Genomic DNA, 18,527 nt, shown 5'->3' with positions numbered 1-18,527 from the left:
ATGTTAATCACTTAGAAACTGACTGGCCCTTAGTATGTGCTCAGAAACAGTAGTTCCTCTTACTTAGAACTGAACTGTCAGCTTTATCAGTTTTTGTTGTTGTTGTCTTTGTATTATAAATATGAACCTCAATCTATTATTATTTTGCAGGTGTCTTTTTAAATCATCTGTTTATTTTCTGAGGGTTGGTTTATGACAGAAGTCATAATTTCACTAGATAATATAATCCATAAATCCATTTAACTAGATACACTGGATAATATAATCCATAAATCCATGTGACTGGATGCTTCTGTACTGCCACATGCCCTTGAAAATGAACTAATGAGACGGATAGTTGTTATGATGTCTATGTAACTTCTGCTCTCTTTCGACGGACTTTGATAATTCAGCCAGGTGAGAGTATCTGCATCAGACAAACCTAAATACAAATAAAAGTTCTAGTTTATTTTCATACCTTCATAGGTGGTCTCATACAACCCCTGAGGGAAAGCAACGTATCTTAGATTTGTTCTCAAATTTTAAGGTATACATGAATCATTTGATGATCTTATGAAAATGCATATTAGGATTCACTAGATCTGGAGCTGGCCTTGAGATTCTGCTGACAATTGCATTAATTATAAGAACATATCTGGTAGTCAACAACTGATAAAATTTGAGGTGTGACGGAGATCAGGAGAGTAGTAAAACTGACTACAAACTTAGAGTTACTATCACATATATATATATATATATATATATATATATATATTTATCTCTGTATTGCGAAGATACTCCTAAATGTTCATTTTGATTTTCTTGGTATTTTACTTGTTACTTTTAAAGTAGAGAAGTGCTTTACAAGAGAACAGACTTACTTGCTTTTTAGTAAATGTGGCCAGGATTGTGTTTTTGTTAACTTTAAGCCATTATCATGACAAATGCGAGGCCCAGGCCCACTCACTGCAACTGGAGAGTAGCCCCCAGTCCCAGCAACTAGAGAAAAGCCCATATACAACGATGGCCATTGTGCTCATGCACAGTTGCGTCTGACTCTTTATGAGGCTCTTCTGTCCATGGAGTGAGTTGCCATTTCCTTCTCCAGGGGATCTTCCCCAACCCAGGGATCAAACTCCCCACTCCGGCATCTCCTATACTGGCAGGCAGATTTTTTTTACCACTGAGCCACCTGGGAAGCCTGAGTTAGTGTCTCTATATAGCTAATTTGGAGACCAGGGTTTCCCAGGTGGCTCAGTGGTAAAGACTGCACCTGCCAAGCAGGAGACACGGCCTTGATTCCTGGGTCTGGTAACCCACTCCAGTGGACAGAGGAATCCAGTGGGGTACAGTCCATGGGGTTGCAAAGAGCCAGAAACGACTGATGACTAAACAATTGTTGACTATTATTTGGTAAAGAATCTGCCTGCAATGCGGGAGACCTAGGTTCGATCCCAGGATTGTGAAGATCCCCTGGAGGAGGGCATGGCAACCCACTCGAGTATTCTTGCCTGGAGAATCCCCATGGATGGGGGAGCCTGGTGGACTACAGTCCACAGGGTCACAGAGAGTTGGACGCGGCAGTGACTAAGCACAACACAGCACATGATTAAAACTGAGCCCTGGGGACAAAAATCAAAATTGTGCTCTGGTTTTAATACCTCCATCAGCTTGAAGTTACATAGGATGAGATAAAAAGCGGTCTACATCTAGCTTGAATTTGGAATGATAAACTCATAAAATTCAATGAATTCATCAAACTTCAGCTAATTTCTATAAATGTATATACATGTATTATAGTGTGTATATGTGTTTTTATAATATTATATAGTATGTACACTTAGGTACACTTGGTATGTATATTTATATAGATGCACATATCATTATATAATAAATACTTATACAAACATATATACACATACACACATACATACATACACACACATACATAATGCACTGAGATCCAGAGTGGTGGATACAAGTTCCTTGCGTGAGTTAGCTCTTAGAGCATCCCAAACGCTTTGTAGCATTTTCTGCTCAAGCTGTAAGGTGGTCAGGCTGTAAGGATACCATCCCCTACCCAGGACTGTGATAACCCTAATGCTCCAACACAACATGAACAGAACCTTTAGTGTCCTTGGACCTGCATCTTTTAGTGCAGCATTCCGTCGAAAGTCAGCTTTCATTTTAATAATGATTCAGACAGGTTCCAAGACACAGGTGTAGAGTCTGAATAGTGCTTTAGGACAAGAAGAAGCAAAAATAACGAAAAGGGTGTTACCATTGTCTTCATGATGGTCTCCTTGCTGCAAGTATGCGGTGATCAGTTCCATGTCGTGTTGAGCTGTAGAACCCTCATGCTCTATTAACTGTAATGTCAGGAAAACTGCTTCTGGCAACTTTCCATCATATCAGTTCCCTGAGTATTTACATTAGAAGCCACATTTTTATGATGGATACAAAAAAATCCCCTTTTCTCAGCTTTGCCCCATTAGGCATACAAAATATTTTTCTTCCTAGAAAATATACTTTAGGAATATAACTTAATGATGCCAATTAGATACTGGAGCTTGGAGAAGTAAAGGATTCAATTCAATCTCTGACTCATTATTAGTTCTTCCTGTATTTCATTTCTGGATCTAATGTAAATTGAGTTAGGGAATATTTGGAACACTAATAATGGGTTTTGAAAAAAAAAAAATCATTGATTAGAAGCTCTCAGAAACTCTTCTATAGAAAAATTTGGATACGGTGGTTTCTGTATATTCTCAGAAGATATTTATAACAAAGCATCAGATAATTTTGGTAATGAAATACATGGGTCATATTTTGATCAATACCTCCCATCTGATACACAATTCAGGCTGAATGGGACATGGCATTATTTTTCTTTGTGGCATTAAGTGACTCGATGCTATTTCAAATGGTAGATCTATAGGTTTGGATTATATGAAGATAAAGTCTTTCAGTAACACACTAAGTTCTAAACTGATACAGTTCTACTTTTGTGCCCTTAAAGGGAAATTACCTTTGAATTAATGTTAAAATTTAGTAAAGTAGCACAGTGTCACTGGGTTTTCTGTTTCTATAATTGTGCTATTTTTAAACTCTATTTTCTTTTTTCTCTCTGCATTCATTACCCCAAACATTTCCCTTAGGAACCTTTAAAATTCACAGTGAATTTTGGAATCTCCTGTTTATACTACTAGCTCTCTGAAAATTTATCCATTGTTTAAATGCCAGTTAATATCAGATAATACTTTGTATCACAAAGAGAAGTGATTTAAACAAAAAGAATCAACAACTATTGGGCTTCAGTGATTTTTTTTCCTTGGATGCTTCACCAAGTATTTTATTTTTTTACTTGAAAATAATGCGAGACAGTTTTAAGCTATAAGCATCCAACACTGGTTCCTTTGAATTATATATTTGCATTTTTCTATTGAAAAGTGTGCCTATTACTGGTACAGCTTATGCTAAGAGGAATTGGCCTTAAGGCTCAATGAATCTTTGTTTCCACTTTACCAAACTTACATAAATAATTTCTTTTAGGAATAACCACTCTGACCTCAGACTGTCTGAAGTGCATATGAATTTGGAAATATATTTTACTGACAACTCCAAGTTTCAAGAGTTAAGAATGCTCATTTATAAATAGTACTATTTTTATTCTCTCTTCTGCTGGAAATGTGAATCTGTCAATTAAAGAGTGTCAAAGAGCTATCTAAAACTCTAAAATGATTCCCAGTTACCTCAGACTTTTGAAATAGAAAAGACTCCTGAGTTCCATGCTGTGGGATGGGCCCAGTCCAGCAACTAACACTCATGAGACAGCCCCTAACAGAGGGTTGTTTTTTTCCCTGCCTTGGGTGATGATGCTAACACATACAATTAGAGTTTGTATTGGATCTATGTAAAAGATTTTGTAATTCAGTGAGAAAATCGATTGAAAATGATATGAAATGGCTAGCATTCTTTGAAAACATGAATTAATATATAACCACTTCAGTGTATAATATCTGTGTTTTACAAATATCCCTAAGGTATTCTTTGATGCTGTGGACTCTTGCCTCCTTTTTGGGCGGATCACTGCTGGAATGGTGTGACGTCACCCTTCTGGCGTCTGCTCACCTCTTATGACACTGCCTGTTAGTATCCTTTGTGGGCCTGCTCCATTCTCCCCTTGCTCTGCCTGTTTCTTAAGTCAGAGTGCTCCTCAGACATCTTTGTCCTTCTCTATGCTCACCATGAGTCATAGTCTGCAATACACATTGGTGACTTCTTAACCTGCTCCCCAGCCCACACAGACCTCTGTATCCAGCCTCTTACTGAATTTCTGTATTTGGATGCTCCAGAGAATCTCAAACTCAGCATGTCCTAAACAGGATCTGTCACTGTATACGTCAGCTGTATTGTCCCAGGTTTTGTTTATTGAAAGTCCTTATTCTCTCTCACTTGTTAGCCTGAAATATACTTTCCCTCCAGCTAACTGAACAGATCTCATAATCGACTTTCTCTAGTAATAGTGATAAAGGTGATGATAATATTCTATTATCATCAGTGCCTTACTGATGCTGTGACAGCTTACCACATCCTTGGTAGTTTGATCACTCAGTTGTGTCTGACTGTTTGTGACCCCATGAACTGTCGGCCATCAGGCTCCTCTGTCCATGGGATTCCCAGGCAAGAATACTGGAGTGGGTTGCCATTTTCTTCTCCACAGGACCTTCCCCACCCTGTGATTGAACCTGTGTCTCCTGCATTGCAGGTGGATTCTTTACCATATGAGCCACCAGGGAAGCCATCCATAGTGCTTTAAAACAGCACAAATTTATTATTTTATGGTTCGCTACACTGGCAAGTTGACACTGCTCTCACTTAAGGCTTTTCTTTAGGGGAGAATCTCTAAATTTTATCTTGCCATTTCCAATTTCTAGAAGCCCTTCACTCCTTGACTTGTGACCCACTCCATCTTCCAGACCAGCAGTAGGCTCCAGAGTCTTTCTCTCGTTTCCTCACTCTGACACAGACTCTTCTGCCTCTGGCTTTCACTTTTCAGGACACTTGTGATTATATTGAGTCCACCTGGATAATCCAGGATTCTCTTCCATTTTAAGCTCAGCTGATTAGCAACCTTAATTCCATTCGTGCCCTTAATTCCTCTTTACCAAATAATCTAATGCATTCACAGGTTCTCGGAATGGAGGAATGGACATCTTTGGAGGGGCATTTTCCTGTCTACCCCAATATTGATAACTTACCGCCTGCTAGGTACTGTTCCAAGTAGCTCACATGTCTTAACTCACATTGTTGTCAAGAACTGTAAAGAGTCTGAGGCTTTTATCTTATCCCGTTTTCAAGCTTGACAAGTCAGTCTGCTGTTCCTTCATGAAAGTAGACAGAAGACAGGAAACCCTGAGATTGTAGACAATAAAACTTTATTGCTCTAGCTGTAACAGTAGCCAGAGTATCAGCATTTTTGTGCCAGTTTCCCGAATCCCAATTACCAAGAGGAACATTAAAGAGGCCCAGAGTTCCTCACCTAAGGCGAGGAGCATTGCATTCTCCTTAGGTGAGGAACTGTAAGCCTCAGAAATCTAGTTATTTTATAAATCATGGTATATACTCCTGTCCTTTGCTTTTGAGAGGGCACTATCTCTGTTTGGCTACACAGATATCTTTAAAAAGTAGCTTGGAACGCAAGCCAGTGGCTGTCTATGCTTTTTAAGATATACAGAAATGTGAGAGATGCTTGAGTGTTGTGGTCCAACAGTCACCCTCACAGTAACGCTGTGAAAGAGTTGCAAGTATGGTAATCACTTTTAAGGTAAGGAAAACGAGGAGCAGAAATGATAAATAACTAGCCTGTTAGGTAGCAGGACTGAGTTTTGACCCTAGACTACCTGACTTTGGAGACCATGAGTTTTGACCCTAGACTACCTGGCTTCGGAGCCCGTGTTCTTAATCTTTCTTCTATGTTGCCTATATTATACCATATCCTCATGTTAGCACATGTATTATACTGCAGTTTCCTTCATGCATGTCTATGATATATTGATACTTTTAAACTTATTTGTATTCCCTATTGGTTTTTAAGCTCTATAGGTTTTACTGGGACTGTGTCTTTATTGTTCAAGGTTTATATATCCAATGTCCAGATCAGTCTGGCTTGTGTTAGGTAATGAATAAATGTTTTAGAAACAAAGAAATACTGTATATGAAACCATCATATAAAGGAACCTTACTCACCACCTACATTCTCTTAGCACCAAATCTTTGTTGTGTAACAAGCATTAGTCAACTTGGCCTGTCACCAAATGATGGTGTTAGGAATCATTTAGTGTGTTTTTGATGTTTATGCCTAATCATGTCCATTAAAGTAAAGACCGTGAGTTTCAAAAGTGCTTGAAAGAAGATACAAAATATGAAATGAAAGTAGAGCTAATTTTAAAAATTAAATGGGTAAGAAAATGACAAACATTTCTTGTGCATATGGGAAAAGTCCTTTGGCATAAAAATTCTTTTTCAGGGAAAAAGGGAATTAGGCAAAACTTGACAAGTGTTCCTCCTTTGCAGTTGACAGTAATCAGTAAGTGTCGAGGAAAAGTGATTGCAGAGATGAAAAAAAAAAAGTCTTTTGAGTGTGTGGTAGGAAGATCAGCAAAAACACTGACTGCATATTATGGCCTAATGCTAATTCAGTAGAATGCTAGGAGTTTGAGAACTTAAATGGTAGGCTTGCGAGTACAAGTGATACTGATGAAAATTTTGTTACAGGCTAAAATATGTAGCTGAAACTAGTCTTTTTTGATGGAAATATGCATAAAGTCCATCAGCAGAAAGTATGCTTTGTTTTAAAGCTTTGAAGTACTGATTCACACTTTTTAAAAAAAATTTTCACTGAAGTATAGTTGGTCTACAATGTTGTGTTAGTTTTGAGTGTATAGCAATGTGAATCAGCTATACAAATACATATATCCACTCTTTTTTAGATTCTTTTCCTGTGTAGGCCTAAATTTGGTGGGAACGTATCCAGGAATAGCAAAGCTTAAAGTCCTCTTTGTCAAATGAATTTAAAAACGTGTATACCTGTGGCGGATTCATGTTGATATATGGCAAAACCAATACAATATTGTAAAGTAAAAAAAAAAAGAAGAACAGCTAATCACCAGAATTAATAACAGTTTCATGCAACACTTGAATGTTAAATGTATGAAAAAGCACACATTGGGATTTACTTGGAATTCCAAAGTAGTTACAGCAATAAAGTTGAAGATGAAATTAAAAAACAAAAACAAATAAAAACAACTATTCAGAACTTAATCAGCTGGTGAGTAAAAAAAAAAAAATCTTCAGAATATGTACTTGAAGCAAGGAATGGTTTTTTTCATTTTATAAATACCAGTAATAGATGACTTCTATGAATTTTATCTTATTAATGCTTCTTTTTCAAATGTAATTTATGTTTATACGAGTCACATATGGTAATTGTCAGAGCAAGGAGTTTTATTTATGTAAATAGTATCTTCAAGTGCCAGTAATGACATAATAAAAACACCACTTTTTTTAACCTGTTAAACCTTTAAATCTTCAAATTTAGAGTCCTTAAATAATAAAGTGGGAGAGTCCTATGACTTTTTTTTTTAAAGTTTGTTCTTAGGTGGGTTCTGTATTGCTTTACATCATAAACAATATTTTCCATTCAGAAATCAGAATGCCTAACATAACACATTAGCCAACAAGGCATCTTTGTTCAAAGACAAAGTTAGGCCTGTCATGCATCAGATTCCCTAAGGTGAGGACAGACTGGTTAGATCCCAAAAGTGATGGCATTGATTTATCATGTTTTGTGCTTAGGACTAAGTGCTTTACATGGACCATCTCATTTACTCTTCACAACAACCTGCAAGGATTAATATCCTCACTTTATCTATGAGGAGATAGAAGCTGAGAGAGATCCAACAATTTATTTGAAGTTTCATAGCCAGTAAGTGTTAGACCTAGATCATAATTAGTGTGGACTCTAAAGCTCCAACTTCTAACTGTTATGTCTACTGACCTCTGCCAAGAAGGCCTAGGCTGCAGAGCTGGAAAGGCAACTGGGGCTGTGATGGAGATGCTGCTAAGGACATGGTGTGGAAGACAATGCTGAGGGTGAAAGGGTGGGAAGGAAATAGAGGGGGGAGTTAGTTCAGAAGCCTGTGGATTTGACAGCAGGATAGATTTGGGGTAGAAGAACCAGGACAAAGTTCAGAATGCATCTGTAATCTAGGGGAAGTGCCTCTGAGTGATACTCAGCAGAGAAGCTGAAAGGAGCCTAAGAGCACTTCACATAGCAAAGAGTGAAACCAAGGAACTGATGACCAGAAGTGCAGAATTTGATCTTCTTTCTCCAATAGGAACTGGTTATGGTTACATATCTGCTTTGCAACATCAGGCAAGACTAGTTGTAAGCTATATTCAGCATGACTTGTCATCAGAAAGGAAAGCCTCTGGATGACAAACTCTGTTGATCAGCCTGAGATCAGAATCTGACCTGACAGTGGTAGGGAGGAGAGGCCTGATATAGCCCATTGGGTTTTTTTTTTTTAGTAGTTATTTAATAATGTAGACTATATTAAAGTCTATTTCTAGTATATGAAGTTTAAAACCAGAACATTGCCACTAATACTAGAGACTGGATTTTGGTTTGCATGTATTATCAACATTAGACTCTGTTTTGTGATTCTCGGAACATGTCTACATGGTTTCAGGTTCTTAGTGTTGTGTTGTCAGGGTGCTGTGCTGTGCTTAGTTGCTTAGTTGTGTCTGACTCTTTGTGACCTCATGGACTGTAGCTTGCCAGGCACCTCTGTCCATGGGGATTCTCCAGGCAAGAATATTGGAGTGGGTCTACCCAACCCAGGGATCAAATCCAAGTCTCCCATGTTGCAGGAGGATTCTTTACCATCTGAGCCACCTTGGAAGCCAAAGAATACCAGAGTGGGTAGCCTAACTCTTCTCCAGGGAATCTTCCCAACCCAGGAATCAAACAGGGTCTCCTGTATTGCAGGCAGATTCTTGACCAGCTGAGCTCCCAGGGACACCTGTGGTGGTGCGTTTTTCGTAGTGACTGACTTTCCCCAGAATCCAAAAGAGGAAGGTATAATACTTTCTAAAGGTTTGCGTACGTGCGTGCTTAGTCGCTTGGGCTTCCCTGGTGGCACTAGTGGTAAAGAATCTGCCTGCTAATGCAGGAGACTCAGGAGACAAGGTTCAATCCTTGGGTTGCAAAGATTACCTGGAGGCATGGCAACCCACTCCAGTATTCATTCTTGGAAAAATTCCATAGACCAGAGGAGCCTGGCGGGCTGCAGTCCATGGGGTCTCAAAGAGTCGGACCGAATGAGTGACTGAGCATGCACAGCTCGGACATGCTTTTCTGTCCATGGAATTTTTCATGGCAAGAATACTGGAGTGGCTTGCCATTTCTTCCTTCAGAGGACCCAGGGATCGAGCCTGCATCTCCTGTGTCTCCTGTATTGCATGTAGATTCTTTATCCACTGAGCCATCAGGGAAAAGCTTCTTAAGGTTTAAGCCAGATTAAAAAGGGGGGGACTATGCTGGAACAGGAAATTGGGGCTGTCAAATAACAGTCTACTACTAAGGTGCTTAGACATTTTCCCATGGAAGTCAAAGAGAACTATGTATCTGGGTGTGGGGGTCATTACAGATGACTTTGCAATAGGGGAGAACACTCAAAGAAAACTATTAGAATGAGTTAAAAAACACACACATAGATGGAAATCCTAGAACTCCGGTTTTCAAAAGTTAGAAGATGACAAGAAAATAAAACAAACAACAAAATACACCAACAATAAGAAATGCTAATCTGAGAAGTAGAGGAGAAACTACGACAGACCCTAATTAACAGTATAATTCTCAGCAATATCTAAGAAAAAACCCAGAGGTCTCCATATTTTGTAATCTTAGTGAGAGCTGTTTAAACAGTGTTAAAAGTAGAAAGCAAATTCTAGTGCACTGAAGGGAGCAAGTAGAGAAAGCCAGATTTTTATGGTAATGTATGTAATAACATTCACTACTATTATATAAATATTTGCTATCTGCCTATAGTTTTTAGGACTATAGTAATTAACTGGGAGAAGACACCTATGCATAATTTTAGCCAGGATTTTTTTTGAATTTCCAAGTAAATTAGACCCTGAAACATTTGAGTTTTCTTACTTCTATTCTCAAGGCATATTAAAGAGTTGTGGTTGAACATTTTAATGGATATAACCTCATGACAAATTTATTTTGCGAAATTAAAACAATTTGTGAATAAATCTTATCTTCAAAGTTAAGCAATAGAGTATTTCAGTAAATGAAGATATATTTTTAAATTTATTATTTATTATTATTTTTAAAATCTGAAAATAAAATAAATAAAATTTATTTATTTATATAAATTTATTTAAATAAATAAATTTTAAAATAAAAATTTTTATTTAAAGAAAATAAATTTTTTTATTTTTGTCTGCACTAGGTCTTTGTTGAGGCACAGGCTTTTCGTTGCTGTGCTCAGGCTTTCTGTAGTTGCGGAGAGTGGGGGCTACTCTTCATTCCATGTGCGAGTTTCTTGTGGAGGCTGCTCTTGCTGTGGAGTACAAGCTCCAGAGAGCACAGGCTTCAGTACTTGGACACATGGGCTGAGTTGCTCTGAGGCATGTAGGATCTTAAGTTCCCAGACCAGGGATAGGACCCATGTCACCTCCTTTGGCAGGTGGATTCTTAACCACTGGACCACCAGGGAAGTCCCTGAAAATGTATATTTTAACAGCTTTGTTGAGGTATGGTGACATGCAGTATATGTGACATGCACATGTGTGAAGTGTATGATTTGAACTATTAAGATATATATTACACCCATGAAATCATCACCATAATAAACCCATCCATCTCTTCCAAAAATTTCCTCTTTCTATTTTAATCCCTCTAATCTTTGTCCCAGGGAAGTACTGATCTGCATTTTGACATTATAGATTAGTTTTCATTTTCTGTATATAAATGACATGAATCATACAGAATATATTTTTTTCTTTCTTTTTACTCAGCATAACTATTTTGGGGTTCACCCATGTTGTTGCATGTATTGACAGTTCTTTCTTTTTATTGCCTGCTGCTGCTGCTGTTAAGTCGCTTCAGTCGTGTCCGACTCTGTGCGACCCCATAGACGGCAGCCCACCAGGCTCCCCCGTCCCTGGGATTCTCCAGGCAAGAACACTGGAGTGGGTTGCCATTTCCTTCTCCAACGCATGAAAGTGAAAAGTGAAAGTGAAGTCACTCAGTCATGCCCAACTCTTAGCGACCCCATAGACTGCAGCCCACCAGGCTCCTCCGTCCATAGGATTTTCCAGGCAAGAGTACTGGAGTGGGGTGCCATTGTCTTCTTTTATTGCCTAATAGTATTTTATTCTGTGGGTGCATCACACATTAGTCACTCATATATTGATGGACATTGGAAGTAAACCTGTTATGAACATTTGTGTACAAGTCTTTATGTGGATATATGCTTCCTGCAGATATTCTTAAAATTTAGAACTATTCATGAGATAAAAATACAGAGCAGAATATGTGTGTACTCAGTTGCTTAGTCATGTTCGACTCTTTTACGACTCCATGGACTGTAGCCTGCCAGGTTCCTCTAATTTTCCAGGCAAGAATACTGGAGCAGGTTGCCATTTCCTTCTCCTGGGGATCTTCCTGACCCAGGGATCAAACCCGTGTCTGCTACATCAGCAGATGGATATTTTTTGCCACTGAGCCACCAGGGAATCCCTACAGAGCATAAAGGTGCAAAGTGTCTCTCAGTAGCACAGTAAAATCCAGGTTTCTGTGTTCTTTGACATTGGGTTATTATGTCTGTAGAATAATCTCCTGCTTTGCCAGCCATAGACATGGTTCCCTCTATCAGTAATAAAGCCTGTGAGTGTCTGAGAAGCTGCCTTCTTTTGCTGACCCTTCTGTGTTTCTCTTGCTTTCAATCCGTTTGTCTGAATCTGACTCTGTTTGCTCAGGAATCCTTGTCTGGTTGAAGTCCAGCTTTGTCTCTCAGGTCTGACACCGCTGCCCTTAGACCTCTGGAAACTAACGAGTCACTGGTCTGCTTAGGCTACCGATGCCTGAGGTCTTTGGCACCAGCCTTCAGCTGCCCCCTCAGCGCACACGCTTAGGCTGTGGGTCAGACTGTGGCTGTGTGACTGCCCTCGGGTGTACCTTCTTCTTTATTCCAAACTTTTAGACTCTGCATCTGGCCTGTGTCTGGAGTCCTCGTTATGCCCTTTGAGCCAGTGCATATCCCAGTGTGCGGCCTGACTTGCTCACTTAATCCTGGGGACCTGAGTACCCCTGGCTTTTGGAAGTCTCCAGGGAACAGAAGTGACTCTCTTTTGCCACAGTCTTGTTCATAAGTCCAGATGTTCCTACAAGTAAGTGGCCCCAGACCTGCTACTGCTGTTGCCATCTGCTGGTGGCAGACGGAGTTGCAACATAGTGTTGTTCTGTTGCCTACTTTGCTGTATTTAGGGGAGGCCTCAAAATAAAATCTCAAGCAGAAGTGTGTCTCTTTGCTCCATCCTTGCGCTCTGCGCAGTTCTCACACCCATGCTCTCCCTCTGCCCTCAGCCACGTCAGCCTCACTCTGTTTGCCCAGTGTGCTGCTCTCATTCCCTCCTTAGGTCTGCGCAGCTTTTGTCCCCTCTTCTTAGAAAACGATACTTCCACATATCTTCAGACACGTGGCTTCCACCATTACTCACGTCTCAAGCGAGATGTGATGGCCTTACAGATGCCTGCCTTGGCCACGCTCCACCCAATCCTCCACCAGTCAATTACTGTCTTCCTCTATTATTATTATTATTTGATAGCATTTGTCATTTGCTCAGTTTCTCTCATTCATTTATTGCTTGTTAATTGATCTCTTCCTCCTACACACACCCACATGTAAGTGCCACGAGAGTAGGGAACAAAGAGCCTCAAGGGCAGAACAATACTTGTATTGAGAAAAGAGCTGCTCAAAGATACATGCTTGTGTAAACGACTGCACGTAGTATCTCTATGTGCCCGTCGAAATCCTACTTATTTCCAGAAATCCAACTCAAATGCTACCTCTTTCAAGAACTAGATCTGATATTCTCTCTCTTTCGCAGCACTTTTTATTCTTTATTTCTTGTGTTAAGTTGTCATGTTTCCCTGTAGTGAATACAGGGGCCATACTTGACTTATTTTAATACACATCTCAGACTTACACACGGGCTGCCCCAATGGCCCAGCGCTAAAGATTCTGCCTGCTAATGCAGGATAAAAAGTAGAAGCGGCTTTGATCCCTGGGTTGGGAAGATGCCCTGAAGTAGGAAATGGCAACCCACTCCAGTATACTTGCCTGGAAAATCCCATGGACAGAGGCGCCTGGCAGGCTACATAGTCCAACAGGGTTGCAAAGAGCTGGACATGATGAGCAACTGAGCATGCACACATGCACACAAACTTAAGGACACAGCAAATGCTTAGATGTTTGTTAACGTCATGAATAAATGAAAATTAGCTTTGAGACTTGACCATTTAATTTTTTTCTTATTATGAAATATTTAAAGCATGCAGAAAAGAATCAATAATATTGTAAGTAATACCCATGGATCCATTATCAGCTTTGAAAAATTAGCATTGAAAACATATTGGGGGTACTTCCTTGGTCCAGTGGTTAAGACTCTGCCTTCCAATGCAATGGGTACAGGTTTGATGCCTGGTCAGGGAACTAAGATCACACATGCCATGACGTGTGGCCAAAGGCTAAAAAGTAAAATAAAACAAAACATTGGAAAAATTCCCTCATGGTTCAGTGGCTAAGACTCTGTAGTTCCATTGCAGGGGGCATAAGTTTGATCCCTGACTGGGTAGTGGGGACATGAGCCTCTGCAGACTGCATAGCGCATGGCGTGGCCAATACAAAACAAACCACGTTTGAAATCCATTGTATTTGACCCTCTGTGATATTGTGATTTATGAGAAATATATCCACGCCATTCAGATTTCTCACACATGGTTTCTGGCTTACAGCTCCCAAGACCTTCAGAATTTTCCAAGTGAAGAGAGACCTAAAGTTGTCTTTTGTTATGTTAATAAAGTGACTTTTGGAACTCACCTAAGGATGGAGGCTGGTTGCCAGGAAAACTAACCTTGTGATTAGAGGGTTGGAACTTTTCGTCTCACTCCTTGCCCTTGAGAATGAGGGGAAAGGGGCTGGAGACTGAGTTCATGCCTCAGTGGCCAATGATTTTATCAACCATCCCTCTCTAATGAAGTCTCCATGAAACCCCAAAGGTATGGGCGCGGAGAGCTTCCAGGTGGGTGAGCAGGTGGAGATCTGGGGAGAGTGGCACGTCTATGAGAGGGCATGGACGCTTTTCACCCTTTCAGACGTCTCTTCCATCTGGTTGTTCCTTAGATAGCTTTATAGCAAACTGGTGATCTGGAAGTTAAATGTCTCTGAGTTCTGTGAGCTGCTCTAGCAAATTAATCAAACCCAAGCAGGAAGTTATGGGAATCTCTGATTTATAGCCAGTTGGTGAGAAGTGCAGGTAACAACCTAATCTTTCAGTTGCATCCTGATTTGAGGGGGGTGATGGAACCTCCAGTCTTGTCAGAAGCAAAGATAACAACCCAGGCTTGGGACTGATTTCTGAAGTGGGGGGTGGTGTGTAGTCTTACAGGACTGAACCTTTATCCTGTGGAGTCTGATTCTGTCTTTGGGTAGACAGTATCGGAATTGAATTGAACAGTGGGTCACTCTGTTGGAATTGCTTATTGATGATGTGAGACAAAGACCCTCTGCCTATGCCATTTGCATACAATCAAAATTGGCACCGGAAACATAAGACTGTCCCTCATTCCTTCCTTCTCCTTTTTTCCCTGAAGCAATCATAATTCTGAATTTGGTGTTTATTGTTCCTGAACGTGTGTAATTCTGTGTGCATTTTACCACTACTATTTGTCTGAGCACGAGTATGCATGTGTGAATACCCATTTTCCACCTATGGTACTATTCGGCTTGCTTTTAAGTAGTGTATGATAAAGGGCATTCTACGCTTCGTTTGTTCCCTCAGCATTATGTTTTTCTGATTATCCATGCTGATACATGTAGTGTTAGAATCTAGTGGTGAGACTATTTCAACTGTTGTATGGTGTTCCTTTTTTAGAACTATTTCACAGTTTCTCTGTCCAGTATCTTGGTGAAAGGCATGTAGTTTCTCCTTTCACTTTTACAAACAGTACCTCAGCAACATCCTTGTACCATTTTTTTCTTAGCATCCTGGGGTGTTACTCCAGGGTTTATACGGTTAAGTGGAGCCAGCTTGCCAGGGTTTGAATCCTTACATCGCCACTTGCTGGCTTTCCCAAGAAGCATTGACCACCAACTATTTTCAGCCCTTCTGAGCATGCACGCCCTATCTCAGCTGCTGGCAACAGGCCGTCAACTTGGCTTAGATCCCTTTAATTCCGGTAGATCCTGCTGGAGCCAATTCCCAGATGCCACTGCTTGCTCCTGGAGCCAGACCTCAGCAGGCCTATGGCTTCACTTGCAATCACTACTTTGCATTTATGTACCATTTCTGGTCCATGGAGAGGTTTATTTCCCAGCCTGGAGATGATGTTTAGTTTTTCCTTTTCATATTTTATTTATCATTGCTATGTGTTTAGAGCAGAGGGAGTACATCAAAGCATGAACTTACTGTGTCACCTTAACCAAAAGTTGATAATATAATACCTTTACCAGCTTTGAAAGTAAGCATAAATCTTAAAATCATATAATCATAGATTTTTGGAGCTGGAAGGGATTTTAGAGATTATGATGTCTAATAACCTCATTTTGTAGGTGAGAGAATTGTGGTCTTGAGAAATTAAGTGATTTATGGATGTCATATATTTAATTAATGATGGAGGCAGGACCAGAACCAAAGTCTGCAGGTTCCCTCAATAGTCCTTTTGATACTACATCGTCCATTATAACTTTCTTTATATGAGCTATATTTACATGTAACATTTTATTTTTAACAGAACTCAAAAATACATTAAAATTAAGCAATTAGAAATAGGACATGTCGGATTTTTAAACCACTGTGAGATGTTTTCTTTTGAACAATATTGAGGTAAAAGCAAGAGTACAGTATTCTCTGCACTGCGCTGATATATTTTCATCAGAAGGCGCAGTGCCTTTTGACTCTGTAGATTCCTGCTGCCTTTGGTTTCCTTGACTTTCTGCAACTTATTAGGATAGGCGCATCAATAATGGTGCTGATACTTCCCACCTCCTCCACCACTCGGTCTGAAAATGGACTGTGATGGATGGATATGGCCAGCGTTTACAGTGATAGCCTATATTTCTGCTGTCACAAAGAAATGGCAGGTAGTTTAATTTAGAAAAAAAAAAAATTACTAAGAAAGAGCAAGTATTCTTTTTAATGAGAATTTCTGGACTTTTGTCGGATATGCGTTTAGAATCTAATGTGTTTGTTAAAGCCTTTGGAATTGTTTTATTTTGTTTCTAGATCTTTTAGCTGTGCCTAAGCATCCGTATGCTGCTATGGAGAACTGGGGACTAAGTATTTTTGTGGAACAAAGAATACTGCTGGATCCCAGTGTTTCATCTATTTCTTATTTGCTGGATGTCACCATGGTCATTGTTCATGAAATATGTCACCAGGTATGAAAAAAGGATCAGGTGTAAGTATAATTGCAAACAATGGAGAATGTAAAATGATATCAGATAGTTAGATTAGGAGTTCAGTTGTTATCCCCCCAATTAAGTTTTAATTCGGTGTAGAGCACTGTGTAGTTCTTTCAGAAGATCTGTCGCTTTTCTCAAATGACAGCACAGACGAAAGTGAGCACACAGATTGTATTGAATGAGCAACTGTCGTTCAGTTTAGGTGAGGAGTGAGATGGCATTGCTACCCAGCAGCCTCTTTGGAGACCCCATCCACTCACTGTTCTTTGTCAACCTTGCTTTATTTTCTTGTGATTATTGGTGTGTATATATGGTAAGTGCAGTGATGGCTATGATTTATTGCATTGCTGCAAGATGCAGCTGAGCTCTGTGTACATGTCAAAATTTGCTTTTGCTGAAATCAATTTGTTATTCCCCTTCTCCCATCACACAGACACTTAGGAAGTCTTTCACTAACTCAGCCACAGACACTTTGTTCTGAAATGATTGATATTTTTTTGTCTTGGCATGTTTAGAAATTCGTATGTAAATTAGCCAGCTTTGTCGTGAAGCGAAGATAAAATTAATTTCCTGCACTTTACTACAATGAATGAAAGGTATTACAGAGATTTCACAATGCCTATTTGAATCTTGATGCTAATGAAAAGAATAACTGAAAATAAACGTCTGTGCTTTAATAAAAAGCAATCCTTGTCCTGCTGACCAGAAGCTATGGTTAGTTTTTAAGTGAAAACACCAGAAATCTCAGTGTGAAACAGCAGGACTTCAACTTGTCATCAACTCAAAATCTTTTTAAAAAGTTTGAAAACCTTAAAGAGGTAGAAAATGTTGTCAGTGAAAGAAGCTGAACAGGTAAATGCTAATACATGAACACAGACTTCATGATAAATTGTTCCAGGCCACATGAATATTTACCTAAATGTCAGCCTTCTGCAGTGAACCTGTGTGGTGTTTGTACCGGCCATGCTGGTCAGCTAGGGCATGTGTTCCTTGCTTCAGTGACTTAAGCGGATCCATTGTAGAGATAACTAGTGTTTCTCTGTTGTGCTAAAAGTGGTTTCCAGCTAATCATACAATTCTTTGACTCAAAAACTGATTCCTTTTTGAACATTCCTAGACACAAGTTACATGTAGAGTTCTTTTGAAATAAGAGCATACTGATAACCGTTGTTCCTAGAACTGGATTTCTTTTGTTCCAGACTCTCAGTTACTTTCTTGTTCTAGCTTAGTGATGTTCAGCTACTTACTATAAGGAAATGAACCAGAAGCTGGGAGAAACACATAATAATTTCTACTGTCAATGCCAAAGTATCTTCTACATTACCATCTCTCCTCACCTACTTCTTGTTGCAGTTTTTAAGATAGACTTTCAATTTAAGAGAGAAGAAGCACTTACTGCTGATCAAGAATAAAAAATACTTAAAACATCATTCAACTTGTGGTCATCAGCATGTTCAGAATTATCTTGTATTTGTATTTCGATTAGAGATCCTTTTGAGTAAGAGATACTTTATTATTAATATTGAAATGCTCTGCCACCAAGCTATTTAGCTCTTAAAGCTGTAGAGCTATGATCTGATACTTGCCTGACTGCCTTTTCCCTCTGTTTCTTAAATAGCTCACTCCCACTTAGAATCTTCACACTAAGAGTTACTTATAAATGCCTGAAATCCTCCTGCCTAAGGCTTTCTCATGGCTCCTTCTTATCATTAAAGTATGAGCTCAAATGTCATTTGCTTAGAGAAAACCTTTTTGCTTTTACAATCTAAAGTGACCCCTCCCCCA

At 39.5% G+C, this 18,527-nt stretch overlaps 1 protein-coding gene across 1 annotated transcript in view; it reads left to right on the top strand.

Moving 5' to 3' along the window:
• TRHDE (thyrotropin releasing hormone degrading enzyme) overlaps positions 1-18,527 on the top strand; it is a 439,831-nt gene that overhangs the window by 225,367 nt on the left and 195,937 nt on the right. The window contains exon 4 of the mRNA XM_025284466.3: positions 16,564-16,718. Within this exon, the coding sequence (XP_025140251.3) occupies positions 16,564-16,718 (155 nt within the window). The remainder of the gene's footprint in view (positions 1-16,563; positions 16,719-18,527) is intronic.

Source organism: Bubalus bubalis, chromosome 4 (genome assembly GCF_019923935.1).
Source record: "Bubalus bubalis isolate 160015118507 breed Murrah chromosome 4, NDDB_SH_1, whole genome shotgun sequence".
In the NCBI taxonomy this organism is placed as follows: Eukaryota; Metazoa; Chordata; class Mammalia; order Artiodactyla; family Bovidae; genus Bubalus; species Bubalus bubalis.
The sequence above is the reverse complement of the archived record's forward strand: the minus strand, read 5'-3'. Positions and strand labels throughout refer to the sequence as shown.